This window comes from Eucalyptus grandis, chromosome 10 (assembly GCF_016545825.1).
Source record: "Eucalyptus grandis isolate ANBG69807.140 chromosome 10, ASM1654582v1, whole genome shotgun sequence".
In the NCBI taxonomy this organism is placed as follows: Eukaryota; Viridiplantae; Streptophyta; class Magnoliopsida; order Myrtales; family Myrtaceae; genus Eucalyptus; species Eucalyptus grandis.
Genome location: NC_052621.1, coordinates 11,562,474 through 11,575,726, shown reverse-complemented (window position 1 = coordinate 11,575,726; position 13,253 = coordinate 11,562,474). Strand labels below are relative to the sequence as shown.

General features: G+C 38.3%; 1 protein-coding gene across 1 annotated transcript; it reads right to left on the bottom strand.

The window, feature by feature from the left end:
* Positions 1–3,469: 3,469 nt before the first annotated feature.
* Positions 3,470–6,960, bottom strand: LOC104421743. The gene is made up of 2 exons (XM_010033808.3): positions 6,799–6,960; positions 3,470–5,918 (listed from the first exon to the last, which is right to left on the bottom strand). The coding sequence occupies exon 2, from the start codon at positions 5,851–5,853 to the stop codon at positions 3,964–3,966; it is 1,890 nt and encodes a 629-aa protein (XP_010032110.1). The 5' UTR covers positions 5,854–5,918; positions 6,799–6,960; the 3' UTR covers positions 3,470–3,963.
* Positions 6,961–13,253: the final 6,293 nt, after the last annotated feature.

Genomic DNA, 13,253 nt, shown 5'->3' with positions numbered 1-13,253 from the left:
TTAATTTAGGACTAGAAATATTTGTTCTCTTAGGAATATTAATATTTTCTTTACTTTTTTATTCAATCCAATTGTATGATATATACATCTCGTAAACTTTCTTACACTCTCAATCTGGATCAATGGCGGTGTCGGCTTCGCATCCAACCTTTCGATTGGCTATCTAGATCTAGTGGTCCATCGCCGAACGCATTCACGCGTCATTATCGTCACTTGTCCATGCCATGTCGCTGGCGCCGCTCGTCCATGGCCGTGAGCAATTGGTGTTGGCCTTCCACGTTTGCGTGATCCAAATTTGGAGGTGGAAAAGAATGAGTGGTTGGTGATAGAATATCTAAATATTAAATCAAATCTTCCTCTAACAATTTAAGTTGTTGAACAACTAGTTATAATTTTACAAAAATCTTGCATTGCAATAAAGTAGGAAATCCCAAGTTCAAATTTTTCCATGCCTTCATTTGTCTCTCAAATGAATTATTTCTACGCTTAATAATAGGTAAAAAGGCTAGACTAAGTGTAAGAAAAATGATAAATTATTTAAAAATTAAACCATATATCTATCTAAAATATCAAAATTTTAAAACAATTTGCAATTGGGTGAAGAAGGTTAGGTTGATTTTCATGCTAAATGACAAAATAAATGATGATCTCATAAAATCTCATAATTTGGTCGAGGGACAAAGAAGGTTAGGGAGATCTTCACATGCTTAAAGTTGTGCAGATAGATCTCGATGGCCAATGAAGAGCTCCATCGCCATAGAGAATGAGGAAGAAAGAAAAAAATTGGTCAAATTTTTAATTTTTTATTTAATTCAATATCAATAACATGTGACTATTTTTAATTGGACTCGAATACAAAATACTTGTCACATCAGCTATTGATGTGGTGCAATGAAGCCACTAAATATTTCTCAAAACTAAGACAGAAGGAGAAAAAGGTCATACATAAGACATGCTTTTTTATATCTCTTTTAAAAGTATTGCTTCTCTTTTTATTTCTATGGTGGTAGTTACTAAATTTTTTTGTAACATCTCTTCAAGACACAACTCTCAATGCAACATTTTCCATTCTCTCCGATGGGTATACCTCTTTCTCCTTCATGGCGTCCCATGTTGGAAGACCACATCACTCTCTCTCTGCATTATGCTAATGTAGTTAAGGATGTCATCAGTTCGATTCAAATCAGGTCTCCACAATACCCAACTCAAACAAAACACAAGAATTAAATGTCCTTTGAAACAAAAATTGGACCTGTACGACATAATACCTACAAAGAAAAAAAAAATGGTTCAATTCGAGTTCTTGACTTTTTCCTTTTTCAAGAATATTTTTGGGCCTACTTTTTCTTCTCCCCCTTCACATACCTCTATTATAGCAAGTCAACAAACTTCAAGTTGGGAGTTATCCCGCATTGATTGTGAAAAGGAGTAGGTGGTCAATTTATAAAGATGAGAAAAAGTCTCATCTTTTAAGCTAGCTTTTGGAGGAAGAGAAATTTAAAATCACCCAACACTAGTTAGAACCCAGTTTTCCATTAAGTCCAAACCCAATAGTCACTTGAAGAGAACTGCTACTACTAGGGCTCCAAAAAAAGTGTGATGTGTGAGGAGCAGGTTATTGGGATTTATTGTACATCAGTTGTGAAAAGGACAAGTGATCATTTTAAAAGTGTAAGAAAATATCTCACTCTTTAAACTGACTTTTGAAGTAAGCAAAGCCCAAAACCACCTAAAACAAAGCCATGAACAAATCTTGATATCATGACAATCCTTAGTGACGATGTGTCTCCTTGAGATTTAGAGACGATGAGGCTCTATGATCGTTTGATCTCATCGACTTTGTTGACCTCATCGAGATCTAGACTACCATGGAGGAGAGAATGGACAACCATGGGTGCAATTTTAGAAGTCTGGAAGTCAATGGCAAGTTGTTAACATGGAATTGGAGGAGGTGCCATCAACTTTGAAGGTCAAATAGAGTTGGATGAATATGATTGGGAGAACTAACCTATAGATGGGATTTGATGGAGGTCAGGCACTTGCTTCAGGCACTTGCTTCAGGCACTTGCTTTCTCTTCCTAGTCAATTATACTACTTATTTATTCATTTATTCAACTTTCCACTACAAACACTCCCTCTATTGAGAAACTCTCTCAATCGAGGAAGGCTACATTTTCTCCACCTGTATTGAGATTTTCTCTCTCTATTTGATTCATGAATATTTTTTTTTTCGCTTGTTGCTAATGGTCTTCGCTGTTTATTGGACGTATTTTCTACTTCCATCATTAGGAATAAGCTAGTTGCTTCGGATCTTCCTAACCAAGTCCGATAGAATCAAGAAGGAACACTGTGACTTTTAGAAGCGATTATACGACTTCTTTGAGTTTTAGAAGCTTTAATCTCCCAATCTAAATCTAGATATGGGAGCTATTCTTTCCCCATCTAGATTTAAATTTGTGAGTTCTTTAGAGGTATTTTCATGTTAAATCTAGATTCAAATTTGTGAGTTCTTTAGAGGCATTTTCATAGTTGCTCAATCTCTTTCGATCCAGATTTAGATTTGAGAATCTATTTTTTTTTTTTTTGGGTGTCTCTGTATAGTGATGATGTTGAGAATGCTGAACTTGATTACAGTGACTGCCCATTACTTATGATGATGCAAGATTTGATGATCGGTCGTCGTTCGTTCTGTTTTGATACTTAGATCTATTCTTGTGGAATGATAATGTGCTTACTTTCTTATTCTACTTTGCTATTTGGGATTTGTCTTATTTTGAATCTCTCATTGTTCATTTTGAGAGACTATAGGTGCTCGAATTCGATTTCTGTTTAATCTTGTGCTGACACATTACGCACAAAGGAGAGGATAATGGAAGGAAAGGGATTCATAAATTGTTGTTTCAAGTTGGGTTGGTTGTATAACCCGAGCCAAACTGTCAAAATACCTAAATTTTTCTACTCATTACCTGAACCGAATGAGACCCGAAGTTCTCGGGTAATGAACCGAATGAGACCCGAAATTCTCGATTCGATTTGGGTCGAGCATTTTTTACACCCCTAAAAGGCAGCAAAGGGGCCTCGTTATACATGGGTCCTCACTAGCTCTACATCCATGACTTTGAGTCATAGAAAAGGGGTGATCACATCTCCATGAGCTAAAATCAAAACGCAAGTCAGAAGCTGACGGTCTCAACCGATTTCAATTTCGTGCTCGGCTTACACATTCCGAATCCCTTTTTCCCCTCGGACGGATCGATGTTACAAGAATTTTCCGTACAGTGAAAGTGTAGCAGACATTCAAATACAGAATACAAAAAGACAATATATGCAAGGACAATGATCAAATTTGTATGGGGTTCTGGAATCAAAGTCAGAACATGTCAAAATGTCGGGAGAAAATAGGGTCTTATTTTGTATACGTTTTTTGCCCAAAGGAAAAGATTTGGAATACGTGTTTAAGGTCAAAATGTCCGCATCAAAGGATAGACATCAAATAGTTGATAGCTAGCAACAAGCCTGATTTGGCCAAAACCTGGGATCAGGAGAGGCAAATGGTACATATACAAATTGTCACCACCATACGTTTGCCAACAAATATACACCTGGGAAATCACAGACTTCTACTAAAACCCAACTGTAAAGATTACTTCTTACGAGGAAAGCAGACCGCAGAGCCAAAATTTTCTGGCTGGTGAGATATCACATCTGCCGTCGAGCCAAAAAGGCAGGGTTGCGAAACTCCCGACTAAAGCTTCACCTATAAGCATCTGGGTATTATACTATCCGTATCGTATTGCAGGTAAAGGTCAAACTTTAACCTCTACAGTACATTTAAATTGGAATCCTACGTGGCACGACAGAAACTTGATCGATTCAGCAGGGGATAGAACCTTTGTTCCACCGAGGAAAAAGGGTGATTTGATTTGGAGTGACTTGCCGGTTTGGCGGAGAGTAAAGTAACGCTCACTCTTTCAAATCCAAGTACTCGTCGAATATTGGACTACTTGCACACTCCACCAAGGCTTTCGCATTGAGTTCTCTACCGAACCTCCATATGTAGTTCAGACCCACGAGGAGCTCTGTGATGATGGCCTCTGTCTTCTCCTGATTTGCGAAATAAAGGGTCTGTACAAGGAGCATGTTCGTCCTTGAGACTAGGTTCTGTTGTTCGAAGCTCCGCTCGGACTGCCACCTTATCATGTTATGAGCGAGAGGGGCCAACCATTCCAGTATCCGTGATATTGCGTCGCTCCACTCGCCTGCAAGAGCTGGGTCGTTAACCAATGAAGACAAGCTCTTGGCACATGGCTTTAGGCTCGATTTTAAAGTGGTCCTAACGCTTGCAGGTAACATATTGTACAGATCATCCCTGGCATCAAGACCAATCAAATGAGGAGCTTCAGCTAGCTTCTGGATTACAATAATGACATTTGCATAGTGCAGCGCTAAACCAGCAGCACCGAGACTCTCTGGTGGGGCATTCAGCAATCTGGACTTAGAACTGAATCTTGATAAATTACCATCAACCTTGTATCCATTAACATCTTCAAGCTTACTGTCTATGCTGCTGGCATGGATTCTGGTAGGTACTCCATCTTTATCTACGTAACAATCCGTTACAGGTGAATTGTTCCTGTCCATCATGCAACCTTTCAGAGGTCCCATTGAAGCCAACTGGTTCTGCTTCGAATTTGACTTCCTTCCTTGGAATACAGAAGAATGACCAAGACCCCGCCATATCCCTCGCCGAATCTTATTTGCACTAATTAATGGGCCAGATTTTGTCGACTTATCAGGAGGACCGGGATGGAAGCTGACGCTGTTAGCATTATGTCCAGAAGCAGGGCTAGCTTTCGCACTGGAGCCTCCGAGAGGACCAGAATAGAAGCTAATGTTCTTGGGGTTATCTATTTCCGAAGCAGTGCTCGCTTTCATGTTGGAGCTGCCAAGAGGACCTGAATAAAAATTCTTGGCTTTACTTGCCTTTAGAATGGAAGCTGGTTTTTCAGTCGACCTTCCAAGGGCACCTGAGAAGAATCTTGCATGGTTGTTCTCAGAGGGATGAACAGAAGATTGTAATAATGCAGACAGTGGCTGGCTGCGAGACACATGATTTGAACTCAAGGCCTTTGGGTCCTTGATATCACCGACATCAGCAAGCTGTCGAATCCCAAAGACATGTTTTATCCGTGCAAACACTGTAAATAATGACCTCGCCAATAGCCGAACTACATAGTCATAATTTTTGTTCCAGAGCGATATCTCCTGCAATGTCTTAACCTCGTGCCGCTTCCACACGACCTTTTTTTGGTATTCCAGCAAATTGGCTGGATCGCCATCATTACTCTTCATTCTTTTAAGAGTCTGCTCAAGGTCAGCAAGAACTTCCATCTCTTGATACAGGTTTGCATTAACCGCAACAAATCTTTCCATCTTCTTGATTTTCCTCTCCATCTTCTTCCATGTGAGTTTCCAACCACATGGGTCAACACCAATCTCCATCAAATTTTCAAAGAAAGCCTCAAAACTCTTCAAACCAGGGTCAGTGCATTTCTTCCCCAGCCTGCCCACAGCTTTCGCAACGTTTCTAATATTCTCAATCATCTCGGAACATATCAGCCGCACAATGACCTCATCATCATCCGAAATGAGCTTCTTTATACCATCCGAATCCGCGATCTCCTCTCTCAGCCGTTTAATGTTCTTGTCGCTCAGAGATTGCCAGAGATGTACCGCCTTCGACATCAAGCTTGCAGACTCGAACGCTAATACACCGATCACTACCTTTTGGGATCCGGCCGAATTCTTCCGCGGCGTTCCCCAAAGACTACGAAACCAAGATTCAGCAACCATCTTTCCCGAAAATCAAGCCTAACAAAAGTCTTTATGGGGCGAACTCACCATCAAGTCCCTCAATTCTGCAACGTTGAACGATGAGTATACTAAAAACTTAATGAAGCGAGATACCATATTAAGCAAAAGAATCAACGATAACCACAAAAAAAAAAAAAAAAAGAAAAAAATTCAGAAATCTCCAAGTTCTATAGAAAGGAATGAATAGCCAAGGGACCTTAAAGTGCACTGCATGTGAAGCAACAAGGATAAAGAAGGAACTAACTCAGCTGACAAATATCAACTTGAGAATTCAGAGATCAAAAGCCCAAGAAGATCAACAGAAGAACACTCACCGAAACACTCAAAAAGGGCTAAAATAAAATTCCTCCCTTCACCAAAAATTACAAACAGATCATGCAAAAAAAAAAAAAAAGAAAAAAAGCTCACTTTCAGAAACACAAGCGGCAAAAAAGTCAAACCAATAATCATAGAACAACAAACAGATTTCAAACGAAAAAAAAGAACCTCAAGCAGCCCAAGTTCTCTTCCCCTCTCTTTCACGAAATTCGCGTTAACAGCAGGAACGAAGCCGCGACACGAAATCGGAAAAAAAATCCCAACGTCAAGAATCTCCCCTCGAACTTTCACGGCAATCAAAAAGCACACGCAAAAGGAGCCAAAAAAAAAAAATCAATAAAAAATAAGACCTCAACAGCTACTTTCCACATCTACTTTCCGCAGGGCAACGAGCTGCTCTCACTCAACTCAGCGCGACGAGATCAAGAACACGACCGAGCGAACACCTAGAAATCCAGGCTCTACTACGCCACGGAATTCCACCGACCACTCTCGAAAATCGAAAGGCGAGAAAAGGCTTAAGCCAGCCGAACCGAGCACACCACCACTGCATTCACACAAGCAACGAAAAGCTCGGAAACTGAGCCATCAAGAGAGCGACTTTACCAGCTGCGCGAGCGCTGCAGGGTCTTCTCCTCACCGTCCACTGCTAGAGAGAGAGAGAGAGAAGGAGAGAGAAGGGGGAAGGAAGGAGGAGCGAAGGTGCAGAGAAGGTGCTCAGATTAGAGAGAGAGAGAGAGAGAGTGAGGACACATGGGAGAGAGCCGAAATTTTAGAAAGGGTTTGAGGGAGTGGATTAAAGAAATTTCAGTGGCTTCTTTTTGCATCCCAGTCCTTCTTCTTTCTCTTATTTCGCCGGCGGCCCCCCTGTCCAAAAGTAATCATTTTTTCTAGATTGACCCACAAAAAGGAACTCGGAAGTCTCTTTTTGCTCCTTCACTTCATTGGAGGGTGGCAACTGGCAAAGGACAGCGGGAGAGCAAAGACATCTTTTTTCTCGACCTGATAAAATTTGACCCAATTATTTGGTCAAACTAATGATTAATTATGATTCTCAAATAGGGTTTTCTTTCCTTCATCATTCAAATTTTATGATCCACATGTCTCGCATGATCTATTTCTTTTTAGGATACACAAATATTTACATGTAAAAATATCTATTGTTCTTTCAAATCTTTTTATTAAAATTTGACTTACTTTTTAGTTCTTGAATTTCGAATTGATAGTTGAATGCAAAAATAAAGAATTTTAGTTTTTCCGGCAAGCCCTAACACAAACTGTGGATCGAATCAAGTCAAAACTCATTGCTCAGTCCATGTGTGGTCTCAATCATTAGCACAGGATGATAAAGCGACTTTGGACAATTAATTGGTGGGACATTGACATATTATTTTGGGCAACAAAAAAGAATCTTATAGGGAAAAATATTAGGCCGAACTGAAAATGAGAGGTTTCTACTACTCCAATGTGTTCAAAGAAAGGTAGACCAAAAGAAAAGGCAAAAAAGAATATGCATTTGTGCATTTACTTATGCGTATCGAGAAATATATGAAAAAATGTAACCTAAAGAGCAACCATAAAATAAAGTACAATTCTTTAAAAAAAAATATTAGTTGTCAGCACAATGAATTAACTTGAGTAACCTAACCATCAGCACCGTCCATGTATAAAGAGTGTATGTCCTAAATAAATTGTTAATGGGAATTTGATTTATTTTATTTTTCTCTTGAACAATCAACGATTGATGTTCAAAAGTCTTACCCTAGGTATATGCTCTGTTTTTGTGGTTTTGCCATATACATGAATAAACTATAGCCACGAGGTTGTTTAGTCAACATAGGTCTACTCAAACCGTAGGTGTTTTTTTTTTTTTTTAAAGCAACCCCTCATTTTCCATGCCAAAAATATGTAAAATTAATGTATAAATAAATATAAATCGCCACGAGTGAGGAAATTTTAGGGGAAAAGCCACTGTGGCCGTCGAGATTGTGGGGCCCCCGCCGATTTAGACCATTCAAAGAAGGCAGGGGGGAGAGACCGAGTCGTCCTGGCCGATGAAATCATGACCGCTCATCTCGGGCGTTTGTTTCCTTCCGGCGTCGCGAGTAGGGCTGGAGGAGGGGGACTAATGTGAACAGATCGGGGATGTCTCCGGGGACCGGAACGTGGATTTGTCGAAAGAGGTGTCCCCGGAACGGAATTAAGCGAAAGTCGAGGGGGGCCACACGGGAAAAGATAAGAGGGAGAGGAGAGCAGTCGCCATCATTAATGGCTACCACGCGGAAACGAGACGCTTTTACCGATTTGACCCCCCCGGCGTCTATTATGGACCTGCGGATTCTGCGTCGCCGGGGGGCAAAAAAGGAGAGGCGGACGCTGCTTTTTCTCTTTATTGAAAAAGGGGAATTTCATATTATTGAATCTTTTCTCTTCCTTTCTTGAGTTGGGTGGTTAAAGGAATAATAACACAAATAATTTTTAAACTTTGACTAGTTGTACAAAATAGTCTATGAATTTTTAATTAGATTAATATAATGAATTATTCCAAACTGTTACACTCGTAAAAAATTTACCCACAATGACAACAAAAGATTCTAAATTGGTATACTTATAATAAATTTATCTCAAATTAATTTTTTAATCACTAAAACTCTAAAACTGTTATATTTGTGATAAATATATCACATTAGATTAATACACAAAAAATACAAAATTGCTACAATTGCCATAAATGAAAAGTAAAATCTCAAACTGGTACATCAGTCAATTATTACATGCTATACAATTAAGCAATTTGATGGTAAAATTTAATGGAAATTAACACGGAAATTAACACGAGGTAATTTTGTCACAAATATACCAGTTTGGGTAAATTTATCAAAAGTGTATCAGTTTGGGATTTTTAATAGTAAAAAAATTAATTTGGAGTAAATTTGTCGTGAGTATATAAATTTGAGATTTTTTTTTTTTTTTGTAGTTTTAACCATTTTTAATTTGCTTAATATGATATCTAAATTTTTGGTATATAAATGTCAACATTATCCTTCTATCAATTCAAGTTCAAAGACAACATTTGACATTTTATATATTATATTGACTGTATTGAACACGTATTAAAATTTCAAGGACCACATTTCATATCGAATCAAAATTTAAGGACTATTTGTGTCATTTTTCTTTGGCCAAAATGGGCAACTATTCCTTTAGCTATTACCATAAGGATATTAGAATGTGCTTGTTGACTTTCTCTCCAAACCAAAGATTCCAGCTAAAATCACTATGTACATTTTGAGGCATCATTTTCCTCGGGAAGAAAAATAATGTTGATTCCTGTCTATTACTATGCAAGGCAGTCTCATATTGCTTGGGAGAAATCCTCTTGCCTGCTTGATAATGGCTGTGGCTCCCCTCACCTCACAAGATACATTTTGAGGCTGAGTTCCCCCAAATTATTCAATTTGAGAGATTTCAGACTCAATCCACTTATGGATGAATGAGCCCCACAAGGCTCAAGTAACAAAATTTGTAAGGATAGAGGTTCGCTTGTGACCACATAGAAGATGATACGCCATTTATCATTAGGCTGACATACTCGACATTCTGATTTTAGTTTTCAATTTCTTAGTTTTCTTAAAACGTACTTAGTTTATCATGTGTAGAGATTAAGGATTTTAACTAAAAAATGCGACAGTTGAAACTATTGAAAGTTTGTGCCTCGGTGAGTTATGTCTTGACGCCCTTTGTCAGAGGCTGACTGAATGACGAAAGCCCTAACGAGTATGGCCCTAACGCATGTGAATTTGTCGGATGGACTTTGGAATGAACGTCCCACTGAGGGGCTTAGTGCGTTTAGGAAGATTTCTTGTAGGGATCACATATAGGAGTGCAATCGAGTCGACACAATTTAATATTAAGGTTGATTTAGGTCAAATATCCAAGGTTCCATACTTGACTCGAAATTTGAGGAGCTTGATATATCAAGCTCAAACTTGATTCGATTACGTTTTCATTAACCTCGAGCTCACTCAACTCAATTTAGTAGATAAATAATCTATTCAAAACTCGAATTTGAGCTCACACTGAAGCTCGGCTTCAGGGAACAAATTACGGTTAAAAAATTAATAATTTTTGTCAATTGATAACAAATTACGGTTAAAAAATTAATAATTTTTGTCAATTGATTTATACTTATAAATTATCATTATTGAAACATATAAAAGTATAATTGCTCGATTAGACTTGCAAGTCACTCGAGTTGAACATTACCAAACTTAACTCATATGAACTAGAGTAGCTCGTGAGTAGCTTTACTTGTTCATGTCTCAAATCATGATTGTTCTGCTTCGACTAATCTTAAGGGTCTGCATCAATCATCTCGTTACTGTTACCTTACTCAATACACTTAGTGTAAAAGTATTTGTGTGGAACCATTGAAAGTAATCAAGCTGAAAGTTTGAATACTCATCTTATAAGAGTACGCAACTAATGAGAAATTCTCCATGCAAGAAAGTCCAAAAGAAATTCTATTGCAATCCAAGATTGTATCATGTATCTTTGAAATTATTTTGACAGGTTAACGGGAATAATATCCAACCTAATTTTCACGGGATATTGCGAATATTGCATTGCACAGCATATGCTGGCTGTCCAAGAAGCAATTAATAAGACAAGCAATTAAGTAATTAATGAGTAAATTAGTCGTAGAAAATTGCGATTATGCATGTACTGGCTGTCCAAGCCTTATGTTAAGACAAAGCAACATTAAAATAAGTTCCAGTCGGTGTCCGGACTTTAAGACCCGGGAACTCAGGGTTATTTTGGCACTTTGTGGGTGTGGAATTTGAACAGTATCTTGCCTTTGCATGCATGACATTCTCTTATATTATAAGGCAAGCAATTTGTCTCTACTATAATCTGCAAAAAGAAGGAAGATTTAACATTTATTATTGACCTTGGGAAGTGACCACATGACCCATCATTCATTTCTAATTACATAGTTTAAGCTATAGGTTGATCACTTTTCTTTTTTTTTTTTCCTGTTGGGATCAATACCTCTAGATGGCCATCCTTAGAGAAGCCAACCTACCACTTGTGAAAGTGAAATTTTTGTATTCCCAACCGATTAGCTGTCGTTACAGAGATAATTATCTTGATCATTCCATGTAAATTCTGTTAGCGCATGGGTTAAACCAATCTCATTGGTCGCTCTTTTGACCAAAACTTCATCTCAGTCAATTTGATCCCCAAGTCGGGCCGCTCGACAGGATCTAGTGAAGCTCACCGTGCGCCATTAACACTAAGCATACCGATTGTGACTGTAAAACCCTAATGATGAGCATGAAAGACTAAGGTCAATGAATTTTATCTATCTAAGCATATTTGGAACCAAATCATGATGCATTTTCCAGGTAAGTGGAAATAAAAAAGTCTCACGACCAATGCGAAGGGGATTAGCTTTCACTACTTAGTGGCTCCTTTAGTGTTGATGAAATGACGGGTAAAAGATGCTTTTCCCATATTCCAAGTGTTGGAATCGATTGTGGGGGAGTTTTCAATGCGACAAGAGGAGCCGCGAATGATTCCAAAGGAGATAGGGCTCTTTTGACTTGCGATCGGCAAATCATTCACATTACTGTTGGGCAAAGCCAGCAATTAGCTTGAAGGTCGTTGGCCTATTTGTCACTTTAACACCCACCTCTTATTAGGCAAGAGCAAGAAAATCTAGTGTAGATTGATGTGTTAATTTCACTGAAAATTTCAAAATAACAACAAATATTTTTTATGAAAATCATTTTAAAAGATGGTTAATTTTCATTTAATTTGGTGATTTAGAGAAAGTGATTTCGCTCTTAGCAAATGAGGAAGCCGTTTCTTCCTGAGTTAAGTTTATTGTTTTTAGTCCACGAATGATGTATTCAGTAGATCAATTTAGCTTTCGTCATTTAAACATTGGAAATTCAAAAAATAATTTCTCAAAAATAATATTCCTTCAAATAAATGGACCGATAATTACTGTTTCAAAGTCGCCATCAAGTGGTGGACTTTTCTTGTATTATCTTTGACAGAAGAAACATTCACGGCAGTTCCACTATCTGAAAACACAAACTTGCTTTTATTTTATTTTTCTCCTTCTTTAAATAATTGGACTAACTGGATTTGAGTTAGGAATACCGTTTATATTCGATGTAGCAATAAGGGCGTAAAATCTCATTTGCGGTAACACTTGGGCCGTATTTGGAATTGGATCGCTGAACTTTGATTCGGACTATCAAATATACTAAAAATATTATTTTCATTTTGTTCTTTTTAGCAATCAATGCACTTTGATTACTGTTTGACCATTTTCCCGGCAAAACCCTAACATGGTAGCCACGTGCAACAAAATAACTATAGAACAAAAAATCAAAAATCAAAACCAACAAAATACTAACAAAATATAATTAAAAGGGAAAAGACCACCAAAAATCCTAAATTTTTCCTAAAGTGACAAATTTATCCTAAATTTATTTTTTGTGACATGAAAAACCTCAAACTTTGCTAACCGTGACACATTTATCTCAAACATTTTTTTTTTTTGTGACATAAAAAATCATGAACTTGTATCCATGTGACACATTTACCTTAAATTATAGGGCTATTTTCGTCTTTTACTTTTTAAATTTTTTTCTCTTTCTTTTTCTTCTTCTTCTCTCTCTTCCCTCCACCGGCCATGGTGGAGGGAAGCCAGACTCAGGTGAGGGCTGCCCTCGTTGGCGTTAGGGTGTGCATGGTCGGGCGGGCGGTTCGACCTAGAACCGGAATCGCGCCGCTAAGGACCGGTTCCAAAAAATCGGGCAAGGATCCACCCGTTTGTTGGGTGGATCCACCGGAACCGGACGGCCAGTCGGTCCGGTTCTGGGTGGATCCATGGAACCGATTTTGACGCAAAAATTCTGGTTTTCAAGAGCGAAACAACTTGTAACTCAATTCAGGAGACCCCAAAATCGCACGACCCTCAAATTTGCTACGTGATCTAAAGTTCTAAACACAACCGAACTCACTTTTAGAACTACGGGAATTGA